General features: G+C 42.0%; 1 protein-coding gene across 1 annotated transcript in view; it reads right to left on the bottom strand.

Moving 5' to 3' along the window:
- Positions 1–13878, bottom strand: part of ANXA3 (annexin A3) — a 51002-nt gene extending 37124 nt beyond the window's left edge. Inside the window, exons 1-2 of the mRNA XM_004681191.2 lie at positions 13828–13878; positions 10141–10193 (exon numbers count right to left, since the gene is read on the bottom strand). Coding sequence (XP_004681248.1) covers positions 10141–10155 — 15 coding nt within the window. The 5' untranslated portion in view covers positions 10156–10193; positions 13828–13878. The remainder of the gene's footprint in view (positions 1–10140; positions 10194–13827) is intronic.
- Positions 13879–22185: the final 8307 nt, after the last annotated feature.

Genomic DNA, 22185 nt, shown 5'->3' on the forward strand with positions numbered 1-22185 from the left:
AACAAAAGACCTCAAATAGCCAAAACCCTCATGTCTAAGAAAAAACAGAATGCAGGCATTACAACCCCAAACTTCAAGCTATACTACAATGCCATAATAATAAAAAACTTCTTGGTATTAGAACAAGAATAGACATGCAGACCAGTGGATTCGAATAGAAAACCCAGATATAAACCCACAAGTTTATGGACAGTAATTTTTGACAAAGGAGAAAAGAAAGTACAATGGAACAAAGAAAGTTTGTTCAGCAAATGGTGCTGGGAAAACTGGGAAGCTACATGCAAAAAAAATGAAACTAGATCACTACCTCACTCCATACACAAAAATCAACTCGAAGTGGATTAAAAACCTAGACATAAGAACGGAAACCATAAAATACCTGGAAGCAAAAATGGGCCAAACACTACAAGACATACACTTCAGCGACATCTTTAAAGATAGAGCACCCAATGCCACAATAGTGAAGGCAAGGATAAATAGATGTAAAAATAAACTATTATATTATAAAAAAAAAAAACAAAAAACAGTGGACACTAACAAGTGAAGTGAGGTTCGAGATTAAGAGGGGAAGAGGAAGGAAAATGTTCAAAGGAGTGCAAAGATTTTAGTGGGTTAACAAACAACTTAAAAAATGGTAATACCACACACACAAAAGAAGCTCCCCAAATGATTCTGAGCCATGCAAGTACCTGGTTCTTCCTAAACACAACAAGACAAAAATTGTAGTCAGACTTGAATTGTTTCTGAATCATGAATGTTCAGGTTCCTGTTCTAGCTGTGACCTTTCCACTGTATCTACTATCCATTCATCAAAATTTGCTGAATCCCAGTGTACACAATAGAAGATGAAATTCCTAGAGCATTATGCAACTTGTTACCTAGTAAGAATTAAAGGGGGAGGAACTACTCATTAAATTAAAATGAAAAAACTCAAGTATGGTATAGGAATTCTGAAGTGGAATCTTGATGAATTTTTTCAAATTGTTTCAGTTATTTAAATAATAAGTCTCATACACTTGATAAACTGGTTACCCAGAACATTGAAAAATGTTTATATTACTTTCAGAAAAACACAAAACAAATAATAGTAAAACAAATTAATAGGATCTTTTCAACTAACCCATGTCAAGTGGTGAAAAAAGTGCTTTCATTCTCCTCATTTAACTTTTACAATGACATTAAAGAGGTAGACTTTATTATTTTCACTTAAAAATGCAAGAATTCAATCTCTGAGATAACTTGCTTGACCAACTTTGTTACTGGTAACAGCCTTCACATTCCAACCCACCTCCCTGTGAGGAAAATGCCCAGTGTTCTACAACAGCTCACAACACCTGACAGTCCGCATCAGTTTCTCTCAGTGTGGATCAGCATCATCTAGAACCTTATTAGAAATCTTAAATCTTAGGCCCTACGGAATCAACAGCTCTGGGTCTAAGACTCAGGATCTCCATTTCAACAAGCTCTCTGAAGTTTCTAAGGCATACTGAATTTGAGAACCACTGCTCTATTTCATTCTCAGCTGCCCAGAAAACTAAAGGAAAAATGAGGAAACAAATCATAGATTCTTTTATGGGTGTGGAAAAGGATTTCATGATGAGCTCATTTGTTACAGGAGGTTGGCATTTTTACAGCCAAACAAAACTATTTGGATAGCCTGTTTCATCACAGGCTTAATTATTTGACATTCAAATTGCTAATCAATACCTGACTTGGTTTATTTCCTAATAAAGTAACCTAACAGTGTCTGTGCTAGTGTAGGGCATGGCATGAATACCTGGCAAAGTTATATGTAGGTTTTTTTTTTTTATATATAACAAATCATGCTTAATTAAATTTCCACCCACATTTGAGGTTCTTTCCTTTACTCAAAGTTGACCTTCAGATGGCCCTGAAACCAGTTGGAAAATAAATTAAAGCAAAGAACGCCCAAGGAAAAAGGTAATAGCAGGAGTTTGCTCTATAGAAATAAGCACTGCTGCTAAGTACTATTGGTAAATATGTTTCTGTGTTGGCTCATTCAGTCCTCAGAATAATAAAACAGATAAAATAAAACCTATTCCAGATGATGATGAAGCTACTGAAGTTCACACATCCTGTGAGGGGTGGATCTCACAAGAGGACTTTGCTCCTAAGAAAGGTGCCAGGGTACATCTCAGTTGACTCATCTTGTTCCTGCCAATATAGTTTCCCCTGATTTTCTATTCTACCCTGAAGAGATCAGTCACAGTACAGGATGCCTTGAGGCCACTGGTGTGGCAAAGTTGGTCTTAAGGAGCTATCTGCTGCCACCCCTGGTGGTGATCAGTTTCTTTAACTAAAAGAAAAAAAAAATCAATTGTACCTTAATTCATTAAAGAGTACTGAGTTTGCAAGAAGTTAAAACATTTACATTCAGAAGGACAATGTAAGAGAAAAATATAAGTTGCCAGTCCTATTGACAAGAAACATTTAAAACTAAAAGCTCCAGGGTAATACTAGCAGTTGCTGCAGGTATATTTTAAAGGAGAGTCAAAGACACATCACTCATTATTTCATAAGGTCCCAGAAAGACCATATTCAAAAATTGTTTTCAAGCCAAAGCCTCATATAAACTTCCCGGACTCAGGGACTGTCAAAGAACCGGGTAGAAATGATCACTCTGCTCAATGTCAAAACCTGCTCGGTTATGTAGGTTGGTGATAAAAGAAAAAAAAAAAAGGGAGCAGACTAAAAATGAATAAAGCAATCATAAATTGGAAAATATCAGTCTTCTTGTTTGATTTTTCCAGTAGAAGGTGTTTTTCAAAACCAAAGAAAGCTTGTCATAAAAGGCCCGGAAATAAAATATGGCTGAGAGGCAGGTGTTAGGGTTGAATTTTACCCTCCTCTCCCAATTGAAGACATAAGTGGGAGGCCTAACCACAAAATTTCAGACCATGGCCTTATTTGCATGTCAGGTCATTGCAGATATAATTTGTAAATTAAGCTGAGGCTATACTCCAGTAGGGTTAGACCTGATACAACGTGACTGTTTTCAGCACAAGACTGCCTTGTGAAAATGCAGCCAGACAGGGAGAACACAGTGGTGCGATGATGAAGACTGACTGGCGGTGTGCCCTACAACTCAAGAATGCCAGAGATTGCCAGCAAGCACCAGAAGCTAGGAAGAGAAAGGACTCCCCTCTCAGGGTTCTGAAGGGGCACAACCTTGCCATTACCTTAATTTCAAACTTCTAGCCTCCAGAAATGTTGAGAATATTATTTTTTCCTGGTTAAAATCACCCAGCTGGCTAAGGCAGCCCCAGGAAGCCAAAAGAGCAAGGGGAAATGCCAGACCCTCTGGCCTCCAGGGCATCCATGCAAGGGGCCTGATCTTCTCCCACAGGTTGGCAGTCACCAGGGGCAAACATCAGGCACAGCACATCACCACAGGAAAGAGCAGCAGGGGTGTGGAGGCAGGGCTGGGCAGTCTCGATGCCTGGAAGAACATGATAGGAAAGCATCCAGAGCAAATGTTTGCATTTCTGCTTGTGATCACTCAAATGAGAAAATAGCTGCACTTGTAGCTTTTCTTTTTCCAATTTGGTGACTTCATCAAGGGAGTGTCATTGCAAGAGCTCTGGAATGTGATGAGAGATAAGGTGCTGGGTTGAAGTAGAAAGATGAATAGGATTCAGAAATTCAGGAATAGGATTCAGAAATTCAGGAAGAGAGGGGAAAATAAGCAATTTTTATTGCGTGTTCCAATAAACATAGACTATCATTAGGAGAAACCTTTATTATGGAAATTTGTGTTGGTTAACCCAACCCTTTGTTTTTTGTACTTGTTTTTATTTTGGCTCCAGAATCTCATCCCTGGGGGTTCTCCCTGCCACTCCAACTTGCATTCATTCTTGGCCTAGCTCCTCCCCTTGACCTGACCTCTATAAAGTAGGTAATGCTAAATGGGAGAGGTCTTCCTCTTTTTTCCCCTTCTATTCCTCCAATGGGTTATTTCCACCACTCTTTCTCCTATATGCAGACAACTCCCATATGTACATCTCCAGCCCATCCTTCTTTTTGAAGACTCACCTGTATTCAATGCTACTGGATAATCCATTTCTATATTTCACATATCAACTCATGATTTCCTTCCAAGCTAATTTCTTCTTCCATGTAACACTTAAATGATATTACTTGTCACTTATGTTGTTCATTTTTTTTTTTTAAAGATTTATTTATTTGGGCATACAGAACTGGGGTACAGGCCAGAGGCTCAGGGGTGGTGAGAGGATTCACCAGAGACAGAGTGGGGAGCAGAACAGGCAGATGGACGAAGCACACTGCTGAGGGGAGCAGCGGGCGGGTCAGGAGAGGTCTGTCATGCCATGTGGTCACCTCCGGGGCAGGCGGGAATCGAACTCATGCGGAAGCGGCTTTAGATTCTCAGTGCAGTGCTTTAACCCGCTGCGCCACCAGGGAGGGCCTATGTTGTTCCTTTAATCCTCAGATCAGGATTATGATAAACCCCATTTTATAGGGGAGAAAACACAGAGGTAGGGGACTTGCCCAAGGCCAAATAGTATGTCTGGGGGCACAGATAGCATTTAGCCCCAGGCAATCTGGTGACAGTCTCTTGTCCTCCTTGATTTGCTTGATTGTTTCACAACTGGTCTCATCCCTGTACCTGGCACACTAACCACCACAACCCCGTGGGTCTCCTTTGATTCCTTCAGTCCTCTTTCTCTCTGAACCCGACCATGAGCAACGCCTGTGAGATTATCTCAAAAAGAGAAACTCATGGTTACCCCTCTCATCTGCTTTGTCCCTGTTTTCCAGATCACCACCCCGCATCGCTCTCCTGGATGTGCAGTACATAGAAGAGTCGCCCTCCCCACTCCCTTCTATTATCCACCTCCAGCCATTTCCACTTAGCAAAATAGAGCACTGTGGGATCACTCTGGCTCTTCCCAACAGAACACACTTCTCTGACTCCCATTAGACAATGAAGGAAGTGCAATTTCCTTCTGCCCACAGGCCTCTGCATGGTTTGGTCAACCTGTCTCCTCACCTGGGGCCACAGTTGGCTTTGCCCATCACACTCCAGGCTGAGAGTGTGACTGGAAAATATTAAACTCTTCTCATCTCAGTGACTTTGGTTTTGCTCTACCTGGAATGTTTTTCGACCTTCAGTTCTCTGCTTAAAGGCCACCTTCTCTGCCAGACCTACTCCGGTCATTTAATCTAAGTGGTCCTCTCCTATTTTCCTCACAACCTTTCTCTCCTAGAGCACTTGTCATGGTGAAATATTTCTTACTGTTCATATTCCCAACTCCACCTTTTTCTAAAGCAAATTTCCAGAGGGCGGAGACCTTTTGTTTTATGCATTACAATATGTTTAGCTCCTAGCCCAGTGCTTCCCTCCAAATAGGAGCATAATAAGTTACTGTGACTGAGTTTTCTGGGTGGGGATGGACACAGAACAATGGCATTGCTAGCTGTGGAATTTTGCCAAGGTCTGTACTAGACCATGGACTGCCAGAGGAAGTTGCTTTCTTTGGACAGTCTGGAAATCAAAGTGACCACTGTATCCTGGGAGATTTTGGAAGATGTCGAGTATTTCAATGACCATTTTTTGTACCAAGATCCATTCCAGAAATTTCAATGCAGGTGCTAGTTGCTGAGGTAGATGCCTGGTCATTTTCAATGATTCTGTTTTCTTTTCCAGCTTTCAGCTTTCCTCTGAAAGGCAGCCAACACAACTACCTGGAATAAGCTTGAAACACTGGTCTGCCAAAAAGACTGTCAACACAAACTTCTCTCTCAAAGTTATTATCATTATATGTTTAAAAGATACTACAGGTAATGTATGTTCATCCTCATTTTATAGAGCACCCGTACCTAAGGATTGTATTTTTGTTTCTCAAAGCCAGGAGCTTCAGTTAGTTAAGAGTTCTTGACCAAATCCTCCTCTTGGCTGGGAGCAAAGCATAAGACTAATGTTTTGCTCAAACCCTCAGATCTGCACACTACAAACTTTAACTTTGGGGGGAGACACCTCTATGGGGCCTGCAATCAAACTGTGAATGACACAAGGAGTTCTGCTTACTGAAGTGAGGAATCCAGCATTGCCCACACCTTCTGAAATGAGTCTTTGCCTGGAGAACAGCAGCTGACTCAGCAGGATATTGGGATAGCAGTAGCCACACCCATTCTTCTCCCACTTCACTTCTAGTTAATGGAAATCCACCCCAAGAAGCTGATCATGGAGACACTTGTTTGTAACACTCTGGGAAGAACAGTTGCATCAATGGCCAAGGCCACTAAGGCCCATGTGACATGATGGCAATGCATTATTTTATGCGTCTTGTCTGAGTGTGTCTGGGAAGTGACGATCCTACAAATTACTACAGAATAAGAGTATTTCCTAATGTAAAGTAAACTTAGGTAATAGAACTGTTCAGATGAAGTTTATTGGGACTGGGGGGATTCTTTGTGATCTATGGAGGACCCTGAAGTTACACACATAAAACAGAGAGAGCAATGTAATGCCTTCCCAAGTGTCCTTGTCCCCTTTCTACCTCTTGGAGTTTTCTTGTTCTTCAGATATACCCAACCCATCAGCCTGAGAACCTTGCACCTGCTGTCCCTTTGCCCAGATGTGCTCCCCAAGCTATTTTCTAGCTTATCCTCACACACCTGCCTACATCTTACCTGTTCACATATGTGAGCAGAAAAGAATACTCCCCATTACCCTCATTTGACACCTCTGCTTTTCTCCAGGGTACCTAAAACTAATTTTATATATATATTATACACTTATTTCTTTGTTTTTTAGCTGCCTTCCTTAATGAAATTTGAGGAATGGAAGTTCCAGGCTGTTCTGTTTCTCTTGCTCTGCTGTATCCTAAAGTCTAAAAACAGTGCCTGACACTTAGTAGATGCTTAGTAAATATTTGTAGAATATATAAGCGAAAAAATTTTTTTTCTTGTGCTGAGTCTTGTTTTGTCAATAATTAGGGGCACTCCCAGACTTTTCAGATTTCCACACCATATGCAAAAAGTCCCACAAATGCATTCTTCACCTTTTGTATATCCTGCTCACAGGGGCTGTTATACTCATATGTAAACATACCTCCAGAGCCCATGGAAGGTATTCACTCAAACACAGAGCATTGAGAAAGAAGCAAGGATCTGATAATAGAGGAAGGAACAGACTTGAGAATTTTCCACCCTTTTGATTTAGTCCTTTTTAATCATGGTGTGACCTCTGTTATTCTTACTGTGCAATGTTCTAAAAAACTTATTTTTAACTGCTTTGCATTCACCAAAATGGACTTTCAAGAAAATCAAAACATGTCCATTTCTCCTTCACATTCCTTGCTCTCATTCCAAAACATTTTTTCCCTCTCATTTACCAGGTTTATTTAATGGCTATTCACTAGATTGTCAAATTATCCTTTTCATTATTATGAAATATGAAAGAGGGAGACTGGGCCAGGGAGTGGCAAGAACATCTCTTTCATGTTTATTCCATTCATTGCCAGGAAACCTCTCTCTTTTCACTCAGATTATACAGCTTCTAGACTGTGTCCTGAAAAAGGCTTACATGTTTTTATTTGAATTCCAAGTCTAACCTGTTTTTCATTAACTTCCTGCAGAGAGCCATTTGTGGAACAGTCTGAGTGCCAACATTTACCTAAAGAAGCTTCAGGGAACATGGTTTAAGACACACAGCAGACAGGAAGTTGCACTCCTGCTGACCGGCACCTAGTTAGGCCTCACAATTGTGCTGCTTGAGATGTGAAAAGTCCCTTTCAGTGAAAACATCTTTATAAAACTGGACCTCCCAGCTCCGCAGCATGGAGGGCCCGAAGAGAAATGCAGCATGTCCACAAGAGCATTCAAGTCACATGGCCAGGAAGAGCAAACACAAAGGAAGGCTCTCGTGGGATGTTTCCAGCAGAGCACAGAAGTTCTCACAAACCCCACACTATCCAAAATGCTCAGGGTTGGTGTGATCCAGGGCATGGGGTTTGAAAGACATTACCTTCCCTCATTTCTCTCCCCCTTAGCACATGCCAAGGGCTCCCTGAGAGCCCTGCCACTGGGTAGGGAAGAGAAGCTGTGCTTTCTATCTTCTTACCACAAACACAGCATCGTGGATGAGCTTTTGCTCCCAGAAAATTTCTACCATCACGAACCCCTTTCATGTTTTCTCCACAGGCCCTGTATTTGGACTGATGCTGCGTACAAATCTATATTCATGACAAAACATGAACTTGTCTTCCCTAGAGTTACTGAGTAAAGATTTAACCCTGTCAGTGCTTCTGATCAGCATAAGGTAGTCAGTGCCATTGTGTTGACATAGTTTTAGTAAAAGATCAAAGGATATGACCTTCTGGAAAATGAGCAATTCTGATGTGAATAACATGTGAGGTATAAGGAGTGTGCTTACCTATGCTTTGGATCTCAGGCATAGAGGTTCAAAAGCCACTGACTGTAATTTCTAGAGTGATAAAGGATCTGTTATGCTCAAGCGATTCTAGGGTGGACCTCCAGATAGTGCAGGAATCAGTCACCAGAAAGACCAGCCAGGTGATCAAAGGTAGGCACTTTGGGAGGGGAAGAAGACTGGAGATTGCTTCAGTCACCTGGCCAGAGATCCCATCAACTGTATCCATGTGATGAAACCTCAGTGCTGAGGGTCAAACAAGCCTCCTAGTGGGTGAGGTTGATGAACAAGAAGAGCCATGCACCCTGACCAGGGAGAGGGCACCAGAGCTCTGCGTAAGCCCATCAGACCTCACCTTACAGGTGGCCTGTGTGATATAAGTGTAATAGTGAACACGAAAGGTTCATGGAAACCCCTAAATTGATAGCTCCCTGGGCGGAGGTGCAGTTGCTCTGAGACTCGCCACTGAAGGAGGGCTTGCCCTTCAACCTGCAGAAGCTGCTGCTAACTGTGGGTCATTAGCATAGTAACTATTAAAGTAGAAGCACTTGTTGTGGGAACAGATTATATATCTTTTCAAATACACACATTCAACCCTATAGAATATACAACACCAAGAGTGAACTTAATGTAAACTATAAATTCTGGTTGACTATGATGTATCAATATAAGTTTATCATTTGTAATATTGCTTTAATTCTCAGTGAGGTTTAACTATTTTTCCCATATATTTAAAGAATATTTGTGATTCTTTTCATGTCCTCACAAATTTTTCCATTGAGTTCATTCTTCTTCTTTGTTTTTTTAAGACTTAGTTATTTATGCATTCAAGATCTGGGGTACAGACCAGAGGTGGGAGGGGGAAGGATTCACCAGAGACAAAGTGGGGAGTAGATCAGGCAGACTGACTGAAATACACTGCTGTGTGGAGACATGGTCTGCAGCACCATGTTGGTCACCTCCCTGACTGGGGATTAACTCTTGCTGCGATAGCTTCATAGTGCTGAGACTTAACCCCTGTGTCACTAGGGAGGCCCAAATTCATTTTTCTTAGTGCCTTATCCACATTATTTGTATTTTAAGGAATTAAAATACAAATTCCTTTGGTCTGATATACTACAAAAACTTTCCCTTTGCAGGCTGATTTCTCTTTCTACTAATATAGATGTATAACTTGCTAACATAAGTTATACATCTCTACATAGTAAGTGGATCAATATTTTTCCTTTAGTCTTTGGTTTGTGCAATGATTATGAGTGCTTATCCCACTCCAAGATTATTTTTTAATTTACCATATTTCATCTCTTTCATTCCAGTATTTTATCCATCTGAAACTTATTTTAATATAAGAAGCAAGAAGAAATTCAGATTAACTTTCCCCCATATGGTTAGAAGTTTTCACAACATTACTTACAGAATGTCATCTTTTCCTCTCTTATATGAAATTCATCATTTTCACATAATGAATTACCAAATCAATTTCTATCTTTATTCTGTTACTGACTTCTTTCAATGTCATCATAAATTATTTTAACTGTATACTTTTATATTATATGCACTATATTTAACACCTTGTTATCTTTACACATCCTCTAGATTTCTTGGTATGTTCTTCTTTTTTCTGATAATTTCTATCAATGTCCCAAAATTTTCCTTGATCTTCTGGTTTACTGCATTTTGATTTCACCGAAATAAGTTACTGCTATTGCTTGAGTTGTACCTACCCAGATAGATGCCATGATGTTCCAACTTTTCCTTGAGTTGAACTCACAAGATCCTATAAAAAGAAGAAAATTAAGTGTTAGAAACCTGCAATTCAGAATACAATAATCTCAGACTAACCCTTACTCTTTAATCCAGAAAATGAAAGTCAACGTTTGAAGAGAGGCCATTGCAGGAAGATGTGTCTCTAATACCAAGAACCCCGTTTGCTAGACAGACCATTTACTGAGTACATCTACATAAGAGACTACGCTAGACTGAATGGCTCAAATAAGAGAAAGATGTCTGTATTTACGAAGTTTACCACCATGATTCCTGGAAAGCCAATTTGTGACTCATTTCAAATCTAGTAGAATTAACTAGATGCAACAACAAAAGTATATGTCTGTCCCACCAAGTAAGTGCTTCCATTGTCATTTTTCCTTACCCTGTCGGCTTAATAAACTTTTTCTTCTTACATTCCAAGGGAAAAAAGCATCCCTAGGAAGATAACATAGGCATTGTTGACCACCAAGGGAGAGCGAAAGCAAGCTGATGTCAACCAGAATCTCCAAACGCTTACGCTGCAAGGTGGGACATGCTGGCCCTTGCCCAGCCGCCCTCTCCTCCCTTGCAGCTCTAGTTAAGGGCCCCTGCCCACTGCCAGAGAACAGGGTGGTGGTCTTACAGACAGCAGTATTCGGTCCTCACTTCTAAATCTGTCGACAAATTAAACGCCTCAAATTCTGTTTCCTTTTATTGTCCAAGGGACAAACTTCTTTTACCCTTTTACTACCACCGAAGGGAGCAAAAACAAAGGCATAGGAAATTGCCCCCCCTCCCACATAAATTTTAGCTGCTTTTAGTTTCATTCCTTGTGTTTGATTGTAAAATTTCCATTTACATGCCACAAGACTCCAAGTTGGCCACCCGATGCTTAAGTAGACATGTCTGCATTCATGAGACAGTGCTGTCCTTTGCAGGTGGGTCTCAGAGGTGAAAAGGGCATCCTGGGTGGGTGCTGGCTGGGAATCAAGGCACACTGTCCACAGGTAGGTGTATTTAAACATGCTGGTGTATTTAGAAGTACACGTAGCTCCCACCTATCCTGGGAACAAAATATTCTAAAAGTCTACTGACAGGCCCTCCCTGGTGGCGCAGCGGGTTAAAGCACAGCACTGAGAATCTGAAGCCACTTCCGCATGAGTTCGATTCCCGCCTGCCGCCTGCCCAGGAGGAGACCACATGGCGAGCCAGACCTCTCCTGACCCGCCCACTGCTTCCCTCAGCAGTGTACTTTGTCAATCTGCCTGTTCTGCTCCCACTCTGTCTCTGGTGAAGCCTCTCACCGCCCCTGAGCCTCTGGCCTGTACCCCAGCTCTGTATGCACAAATAAAATAAATAAATCTTTAAAAAAAAAAAAAAAGTCTACTGACAGCCCCAGAGCAAAGTTCAATAGGAAATTACACCATTAGTCCCTTATCTACTCAGCCCAGATTTTTCTCAGGACCTCTGCAGCCTAGGGAATTCAATTCTCTAGTTACTGGTTCTAGCACTACTTCCGCTCTAGATACAGTGGATACAAGTTATTCCTAATTCTAATTCTGGTTTTTCCTCTTAAAGATGAAGTTCAAATTCCTTGAGTCTCACTTTTTGCACCATTCAAAAGGGGAGATGTGCTGTTAATGGCAGTGAATGAAATAATATGTACAGGTCCTGCCATATTCCCCACCTGAAAGTAGTGTTCCCATGAAGTCTTTCTTAAACCAGAAAGACTCAACTACCATTAACTTATGGAACATTTTTTGAGACTTCCTAGACCCCACCCCTCCCCCATACTATCAAATCATAGCAAATATATAAAAAAATCTAAAATAACAGTAAGGTACAGTAAAGGCAGGAATGATGTAAATATATTATGTGTGTGTATAAATTATATTATATATAATGTATATAGTACATATTTGAGATCTATCTATCTATCTATCTATATCTTTTAAGTAGTGCCAGGGAAGAAGCTTGATGGTGCCACTTTTACTGCCCAGAGGCTACAAAACAATGCTGGATGCAGTTTTTTGAAGTTCACTTTTGTTGGAGTAGTGAAAATCCTCTTTGCAGTTCTTTCTCTTAGCTAAATCAGGTACTAATTAATGTAGGCCCTCTGTAAAAGCAAAGTGTTCAACTGCAACTCTGAAAAATCAGAGGATTCCCGTATAATAATACCAGCTAGCATTTTGAGGTTTTACTATACACCGGGTAATTAAAAAGCACTAGGTCAACTCTGCATGGCTAAAGATTTTTGTCACATTCACTCACTGAGGCACAGAAGGTACTAAAAAATGACATGAGTAAACGAAAGATTTAATATAATTCTGACAATAATCTAGGGAGCTAGGTCTCATTTGAAGCAGGTGGAGTCCAGAGGCATATAATAATGTTCCAGTTTCACAGCGAGGTGAGTCCCCTGTCCTACTGAATCTAGGTGGCCGCACTCCAAAAATATCAACCTAAGTCCCAGGTTTCTGCCTTGCCCAGGTGCTGGCTCTCTATGTGGAAAACTAAAACCCAATGTGTAGGTCCAGTTATAATTTGTAAATTGCTAATGATTATTACTGATTTAATTTTTAAGAAGTATCAAGTTCCTCCACAGTGAGGCCAAATGACTTCACAGAACTTTAAAGATCCTTTTCTGAAAAGAACTGGTGTCTACATCTTTTACTTCCCTCATCTCTATTTCTTCACAGAGGGCATGCAACCACAGTTCCTGGAACAAAGTTCCAGTTTTCTTTACATCTTTCAAACTTCCTTTGTTGGCATTCTGAAGTTTTTAGCAGCAGCATCGTTGCAGAATGACTTTCTAATGAGTTACATTTTCTTATGATGTTAATTTTTAAAAGGAGGGCAGAATCTGTAAACAGTCTTTGAACAGACTTTAGCTCCAGAAAGCGCAATCTCTTTGTCAGCAGTCAGAGGGGCCCCCAGAGGCCCCAGAATCCTAGACCAGGTGGAGATCTATCTCTGGTCTGGGGTCATTTGCAATCAGGTACCCAGCTCACCACCTGCTGACTCAAATACCAGGGGGATGATTCATGCAGTGAACAGGAGTCTGTTGTAATCAAAGAAAAAGGTGCCTTTACAAGGAAAAGAAAACTACTTCCAAGGTCCAATATTTAAACACACTTTTCTTTCAGCTCTTTAAAATGTAAGCGAATATAATCAGTGTTAAGTTCAAACTTAAGGGGGGATTCCAGCTCCTCAAAAGGGAGGCGGGAGCCAGCCCCACCAGGACCTTTGAGGACCCCGTTCTTTTTTTGACCCCAAGTCCTCTAGACTGGGATGGCCGAGGCTGTCAACTGGACGCCTATGCTGCTAACTGTAGTGAAAAGTGTAGGGTCTCGAAAAATCAGACAGAGGGGAGGATAGTTAACGCTCCCTAAAACTTTAGAGGGGAGACCATCCCAGGGCACACCACTTTCAATACCCCCCCTAGCGGCCCTCCCCCCAACCCCCCGACCCGGCCCAGGTCTCAGCTTCTTCATTTCTGGAGTTGGGGAGCGCCAGGCTGGAAGGACCCGCCGCGGGGGTGCCAGCCCTGCCCACCTCGACAGGGGACCCAGCTGCGCTCTAGGGTGAGGGGAGAGGCTGGCAGACACTTCCAAGCCGCGGGCCAGTGGCGGCTCCAGGTGACCGCGCGGGGAGGCTGAACTTACCTGGCCGCAGCCGCCAGAACGCCCGCGAGGAAGCTCCAGGCGCTGGGCTCTGCGCGGTCCCCCCGGCTGTTCGAGGCCGCGCCCCTTCCTCCTGCCACTCCTCGGGCCTCCAGACTCCACCTGATCGCAGCCTAGGGCCCCAGGACCGGGAAGCCGCGCCCCAGGGCTGAGGAACTCCAGTTCCGCTTCCACCACTTCCCCTAAGCCTCCCAACTCTGCTACTGCCTGGTCCTTCACTCTCCTGAGTATCTAAACTTTCCCGTCCTCCTCGCTAACATCTTCACATTGAAGCCCATTGCCTCGGTTTTCATTTTTTCTTTCACTTACATTAAAATATTTAGGTTCATTGCATCACTTAGTTTGTTTTGAGCACTTTGGATGCAGATTCTCAGTCCCGACTCAGAGAGCTCACCTCCTTATGTAGACCGTGAACTCCTAGTAAACGTCTGCAACACTTATCTAGCATTTTCTTTTGTGCCAGGGATTGTTCTCAATTCTTTAAAGATATTCACCAATTTAATTCTTAAGCCAACCTTATATGGTAGGTTATTAAGTTTCCCAGTTTATAAACGAGGACCCTGAGATATAGAGAGATTACATCATTTAGCCAAACTCACACCAGGGAGTAAATGATAGAATTGTTACAGGCAGGGAGCCAGTCACAACCAGAAAGCTCAAACCTGCCGGGTCTAAATAGGGTTTGCCATCTGCCACTTCAAGACAAAACATACTCTAGTGGAAATCTTTGATTGCCAGCACAGGCACCTGCTGCCGCTATGGAAGAGGCAAGCATGGATGAGACACAGTTTGGGAATCAATGATCTGACAAGCCAATCAGGGTCAAAATAAACTCACATGAAACGAAAGTCAGTAATTCATGACGCTTTATTATACTTTTTATATATAATGCTAAATTCTGGGAAAAGACTAGAAGCCCTGTATCTCTAGGAGAGGACACCACAAAGAAATGACACTGGGAAGGAGGCAATAGACTTTGAATTTATTGAAACATTATCATTGGAAAGAAAATTTACTTTCCCATAAGTTTGAAGGTAGTAAGTATGTTATGTATTTCTCAATGACTTGCTTTATTTCTGTTGCTGTTAATCTGAGAAAAGTTCTTATCAAAATGGTGATTGAAGAAAAAACCAGGACTAGTGAATGTAGATGTTCGCAAACTTGTGATTTGGTTTGTGTGCTGTAACTTATGCTGTCATGCATTTTGCTGTCTTTCGGCAGGACAATACACGCTACCCCTTTAGCCAGTAAGGGAGCTGGTGCAACCGGGGAAAGTCACATGTTGGACTGCAAATTGTGCTTAGGAAATGTGTGGTCCTCCAAGCTGGGTCCTGGGACTGAACCCTGATAGAAACAAATTTTCTTGGATCCTAGCCCAGACCGACTATTGTGAGGAAACTCCAGGTGGTTCTGATGCATCCTAGTTAGAGAAACATGGGCTTAAGACAACATTTTCCTCAAGTGGAAGAGGAACTTTAATGGAGAAAGCTGGGAGACTTACTTTAAAAAGCCAGCTCACCAGGATCCCATCAGATTTACAAGACTTTACATTCTGCACTGTAATTCCCAACTACAATATACTATGAAATCCCCATGTCATCCTAGGAAATTCTGGAATTAGCATGGCGGCAGGAAAAGCACATTACTAAGAACCCATTGTTTATTCCAGACATTAAGTAATCCACTGAATACATGGCCTTATAGCATGCTTACTAACCAAGTTAACTTAGGTGTGCTTACTGTACTTTGCAAGTGTAGACAGGCTCAGAGGACTCAGTGACTTCCACAGGTAGTAGTCCACACACTAGTAAGAACAGGGCTGGATTTAGACCCAGAAGGAAATGAGTAATTGGTGGTGTTTACTTTTAAGAGTAATTTTATTTTTTTTTTAATTTTTTTTAAAGATTTATTTATTTATTCATACAGAACTGGGGTACAGGCCAGAGATGGGGAGGGTGAGAGGATTCACCATGAACAGAGTGGGGAGCAGAACAGGCAGATCAGCGAAGTACACTGCCGAGGGGAGCAGTGGGTGGGTCAGGAGAGGTCTGCCAAGCCATGTGGTCACCTCCGGGGCAGGCGGGGATCGAACTCGTGCAGAAGTGGCTTTAGTTTCTCAGTGCAGTGCATTAACCGGCTGCGCCACCAGGGAGGGCCAAGAGTAATTTTAATTGTTCGAAGTTCAGTGTTTCACTCTTCAGTTTTAGAATGCAACTTTATAATAGAAAAATAAACTCTAACCATTTTCTGAGTTTATTGTAACAATTATCCAACTACAATCATGCTATCATATGTTTACAAAATTAGCATTTTCCCTTCACAGGATCAATTTTCTCAGGAGATCATAATAATATAAATGTTAGGATCCCCAAAGTCAGGCTTATAGCCACTCAGAAACAGAATGCAGAAAAAACTATGATGAAAATTTCACCATTTTGAATATATGGAACAACTTTATCGAGTTATTAGAGGTTAATTGTCCTATGTTTTCTTGTTGATTAATAAAACAGTTTGAGAGTCAAAATAATATTGTAGAGGTAAGTTATAGAGGTATACTTTAAATTTATGGTAAAATGTGAGGGGGTAACTAAGCAGGTTTGATTTGCCATGTAGTGGTGGATATGGTAAGTTTGCTCTTGCACTGGAACACTGAGCCAGCTTGGCATTCCAGAGTCGATTGCTAAATTTTCAGGAATTTTGCAAACCAGGTGTGAAACACAGCCATTTACAAACATTGCATTAAAAAGCACAACTGAATTTTGTTAAAAACAAAGAACTCAAATAGCCACTTTCTAATTGTTCTACTGCATTGATGCTCTTGAGGTTAGGGCCATTCTGTCAGTAGGGTGGAAATACCATGTGAAGTGTGTTCCTGTGCCATGCCTCCCACTCAGGTCAGTGCAATCATGCCGGTAGGTGGCGGTGACAGTGGTGGGTTATCTGCACCGGAAATGCTGGTCTCCCCACCTCTAAAAGCCTGCTGTGATATACTCATCATCATTTAATGGTCAGAACAGTGAGCAGATTTAAAATAAAGGCATGAGTTGAGTTTCAGTGTTTAATTATTTCTAATTTCTACTAGAAAACTATAACCAGATGGCATTGAGCTGAAGGGTAGGGAAGAGTTCTGGAAGAAAAGAAACCACATAGTCAAAGGGCTTAAGAGTTTAATGAAGGGCTGACTTTGAGGAATGTGGGCAGGGTCAAGATAAAATAGTTGACAGAGTGATGACATCTCCAAAACTAAGAACAGGGTGAAATCACTGCTATCTCTAGGCCTGATATCAGAACCCTCTAGAACTGGACTCTGGAAGTGTTCAACATGTCAGCAAAGGGCAGGCACAGCTAGAGCCAGAGCAGAGGAGGGGAGAGGGGCCCGAATAGGCACACCCTAACTTCTCTCCCAGTTGTCTCTCCACGTGGCCCATTTATAAGGAAGCTAAAGGGCAAGGGAGACTTGGAGAGGCAGTTTGGAAAATGAGCCTCTCAGAGCAGAAATAGGGTGTGAAGGAGTGAGGGGACAATCAGGATGGACACTAAGAGAAAAAGCTGTGTGCCGACACCAGGGACCAGCATTGGTTCATTCTAGAAGCATATCTTAGTGCAGATGTTTAAGGGGAAAATATTGAAACTGGTCTTTAATAATTTATGGAAATTCTTACAGACAGGATTCGAATTAACTTTTATCACTTACTGGTCTTGGAACTTGGTGGCCTTAAGTACAATGAGCTGAATAAGAAACAAATAAAGCAAATAGACCAAAATGGGACACAATTCTGCTAGTTTTTTGTTTTTTTGGGGGGGTTGGAGAGGGTTGCAGTATGGGACTATTTTGTTGAATCAGTCAAGTGACCACATGTTTTGTGACAAACATTAAACCCAAGTTTAGGAGTGCCAGACATGACCCTCGAAAAACAACACCAATTTGTACTTGTGAAGGTCTTTTGGCAAAAGCTTGCAATTGTGCTATTCATGTGGAACTCTCAAAAAGAATTACCAAGGACAGTCACCACACTGTCCATAGGGTTGTTCTGAGCACTGAATGAGGCAAAGCATGAAGGAGCCCCTGTCTCTGATTGCCAAGATGCCCAATATTTCTTGCTAGAAAACTATAACCAGATGCACTGAGCTGAAGGGTAGGGAAGAGTTGGCAGAAAAGAAACCACACAGTCAAAGGGCTTAAGAATTTAATGAAGGGCTGACTTTGAGGAATGTGGCAGGGTCAAGATAAAATAGTTGTCAGAGTGATGACATCTCCAAAACTAAGAACAGGGTGAAATCACTGCTATCTCTAGGCCTGATATCAGAACCCTCTAGAACTGGACTCTGGAAGTGTTCAACATGTCAGCAAGGGGACAGGCACAACTAGAGCCACAGCAGAGGAGGGGAGAGGGGCCCGAATAGGCACACCCCAACTTCTCTCCCAGCTGTCTCTCCACGTGGCCCATTTATAGGGAAGCTAAGGGGCAAGGAAGCCCTAGTTGGCGCTCTCTAGACTCATCTGAGGATAGAACCTGTTATCTACTGTGGCATTTTAATATTAGAATTGAGACATACACTTATTGATATTAGACTCTTCAACTTACAAAATCAGTTTTCTCATGAAACTGAACAAAATAAGATATTCTCAGTTTAGTCTCCCTCCCCCATTCCCATTCCCAGAACATTTCTTCAAAACCCTAGCCTTAGAGTCACATAAAAATCTAAATATGAACTCATTTTCTGCCACTTACCTCCACATTTTTTAAGTTGTATAGCCATGAAATTTCAGGACTCAGGAAGCATTTTTGTTGCCAATTCTAATAATTCTCAGATTGGGGTTTTTTTGCTACAGCGTCTCCAGAGGCTGAAGAGAAACGCACTCCAGCGTTTAGAGTCTGCTGTGAGGCAAGGGAGCATCTCAGGAAATGGTGAGGAAGTGCAGCTGACATTATGTCCCAGGCAGCCTCAATGGAAATCCCAGGTGTGGTGAAGGCATCTTTCCACAGCTGTAGAAAAACCTGCTTTCTTAAGCCTTGCTGAGGTGCCACAGACCGTACCAACAGAGCCTGCTGGTTTCTATTATTGGGGGGAACTTTATTTTTTTCTTTTAAAAAATTATTTTTTTACATCATTCTTCATTCTGTGCATTTTTTCATCTCAATTGCAATCCCCATGGGCTTCCCACCACCAATTCACCTGTGCGCTGCCACCACAGTCCACTGTACTCTGCCCACCCCAGTTCTGATCCCTTCCCCCTTCTAGCCCCATAAAATGTCTCTGATTTATAGTTTTTCCATTGTTTTCATTTTTACTCTTTTACATTTGTTTTTCTCTCCCCTCCCCCCAAATTGGGGACCTTTTATTTAACAGGTTTAATATACATAAACCTGTTACCCAGAGGAGGAAAGTGCACAGATACCTGTTCTGCATAAGGCAGGGACTCCCTGGACTCCCTGCACAAGCCAACAAAGTTTTTGGTGTTTTGGAGTCTCAGGGGTTTTAAGGACATTTAGCGACTTTCACATTTGTATAAAAGGACACAGTCCTCTCATAGACAGCAAGTATCCAGGACGTATTTACTGATGGTCAATGCAGTATAAATTCTATTACATTGTACACAGAGATTTAAGTTATTCCTCTTTGTTTTGGGGTTTCTACTGATTGCAAAAGAGGAGCTATGATGACCTGGGACAGGAAATACATTTTTTATCTTCCCTTTCGTGTCATTAATATGTATATCAGATACAACCCCTTGCAACGTGTGATTTCCAAACACTCTGTTTCAAACTTCAGAATGATTTTGTCATTTCAGTGGCAATTTCTATGTAAATGAGATGAATAACCTAAAAAGAACATAAGAAAGCACAACCAGACGGTCATTTATTAATACAAATTTATATAGTGGCATATGCTATTGGAGAAACCAGAAATTCATAACACACAAACTGCAACTGGAAATACAAAAATCATTTCAAAGTCAAGAAATCAGGTTGACAGCACCACAAATGTTTCATCAGTCTGAGCGGATGTGTAGTATCCAAGGATAATGAATGCCTACAGGATCTAAGACTGCAAACATGGTCCAATTCTATTTCCACATCCAAATACAGTAAACTGCAGGTGTCCTCCAGAAGGCCTGGGGCAATAAAAGGGCAGAATGGCAGAAAAAAGGTGCAGATTCCTTTCTTGTTCAACCTCTACAGCTAACATGTGATAGCAAATAGCAACCCCTGAAGGGGATTTGTTCCTTCTCACCTCGAGGCATGGTATAAAAGATTAGTAAAACACACACAGGCATTAGTGAGCAAGTTAGAGAAAGTGAAAGCAGAGCTATGACTTAGATACAGTGCCACATCAGTCACCAAATGATCCCTAATACGAAGTACAAAACATGAATGAGACGACAAATTCTGTGTCAAAGGAGTAAATGCCAACTTGACATCTTAGCACTTTCTTTCAATCAGTGTCCATCCACTAGAGAAGTCATTCCATAAAGCAGGTGCAATTGGGGTGGGGGAGGATGGACAGAAAGGAAGTTGTGGGAATATTCTGAAAGTTCATTTTGCACACACCAGTCACTGTTCATGGTCCTCACGCAGGTGGCTCTGGCATGGAACGGACATGGAGGCCACTAAGAGCAGTGAGAACACCAGCTCCGTTCCTTCCCACACTGGCCTCACCTGATCCCATCTGCATACTCTTCCTGAGCAATGTCCTGTCTAGTAGGAAAGGAAGGGGTATGCAAGAGCAGCTGAGCAAATGGAAAGCTGCTGCTTCAGCAGGTGAACCTCCAGGTGCCAGAAGTGGTCATAAATGACAGGTCCCATCAAAGGGTGCCACGCAAAAGGCTGACTTTCTGGGCATGCAGACTTAGCGTGAACCACTTAGACAGTTCTGGAGAAGACTGTCTACCTGCCAGCAGAGGTCTGCAGCCATGAGACAGCAATCCTGGTTGTTTATGAAGCTGACACAGCAATTCTGCCCGAATGACCCAAGCTGATCTCAAGTAGCACCTGACCAGCGAGGAGTTTCTGTTCTGGGCTCACCCACCCCTATCCGTTCTCCCCTCAAAACTCTCATTTCAGATGCTAAGTCAGACTTTTCTCTAAATGGCCTGCTCTGGGGGTGGACCAATGCATTATGATGACCTTCTGTTCACTCCTTCATATCACATGAGATTGCTGCCTATATAGATTGGTGCCTGTTTTAGAAAGAGAATTATTTCATCATCCAAAAAAACAGCTTTTGTTTATTTTTTCCCTTTTCATATTGCTACTATTCTCTCTCAACTCCCTCTCCTAAATTTATTTCTCTATCTCTCACCCATAACAACATTCACTTTTCACTCAAAAAATATCTTGGGAGTGCTTGTTCTGTACAAGGCATGACTAAGGGAGAGATACCTAAAACCTTTCACAGTTAATTCTTTCTAGTTTTTAGCACCAAAGTGTTTCCAGTTTGGAAAGTTCTCAAAGCTCTTGGGTCATCATCATACAAACATCACTCCACATTTATGCTCTGGTTTTTGCCCAGTGACAACGGTATGCTAGACACTGAGAAGAGAAAGTGCCTCCCATTCAAAACATGACACGCGTGCTTATGTTTTGGCCAGTAAGGCAGAAGCAAAAAAGAAGCACAAAAGCAAGCTGTGTGTAAACTACTTAAAAAATAGGCTATTTGAACACTAAATCATTTCAAGCCATGTTTTGATGGCCATTATCATGTGCAGATCTGGTAAAATAAGTGCCTGAGCTACCGGAAAAGAACTCCCCAAAAGAAAGATCCCTGAAATATGATACCAGGAATGGTGTCTTATCTGTTGTGAGTACTAGAGGTCATCTCTTAACTCAGATTTTACTATGACCTGGGCTTTCTCCTAATTTGTTTTATTCAAATGGTCACTTGCTATCCTGGGACGCTAGCAAAGTAACACCCATAGCTAGCAAAGCACACAAGCTGGTCTATACTGCACCTGGCAGAACCCCGCAGGTAAGCGTAGAGGACTTTTTAAGCATCCACGAAGATGCTATGGTGCCTGGGTGGTGTTGGACATCTTCTGTCAGGGAGGGTGTCCTGGTGCATCCCTGGAGCACAGACTTCTGGGCTTTGGGTCAGGTGAGATGCTAACATGGTGTGAGCTGCTTGCCAGGCCTCTCCTTCCTTCCAGGCTACATTCTACTCCTTTGTCAGGGCGATCTCAGTGAGACTGATGTCTGACAGGAGAGGCCCACATTTCTCCCTCGAGATGCAGAGAAGTGTGCTATTGAAAGGACTTTGCAATCCCAGTTAAGAGACCCAAATGCCAGTACAATCGGAGGCCATAGACAGCAGGCTAACATGGGAGGCAATGAGCAAACC

Source organism: Condylura cristata, unplaced genomic scaffold (genome assembly GCF_000260355.1).
Source record: "Condylura cristata isolate star-nosed mole 26May11 unplaced genomic scaffold, ConCri1.0 scaffold00012, whole genome shotgun sequence".
Classification (NCBI taxonomy): Eukaryota; Metazoa; Chordata; class Mammalia; order Eulipotyphla; family Talpidae; genus Condylura; species Condylura cristata.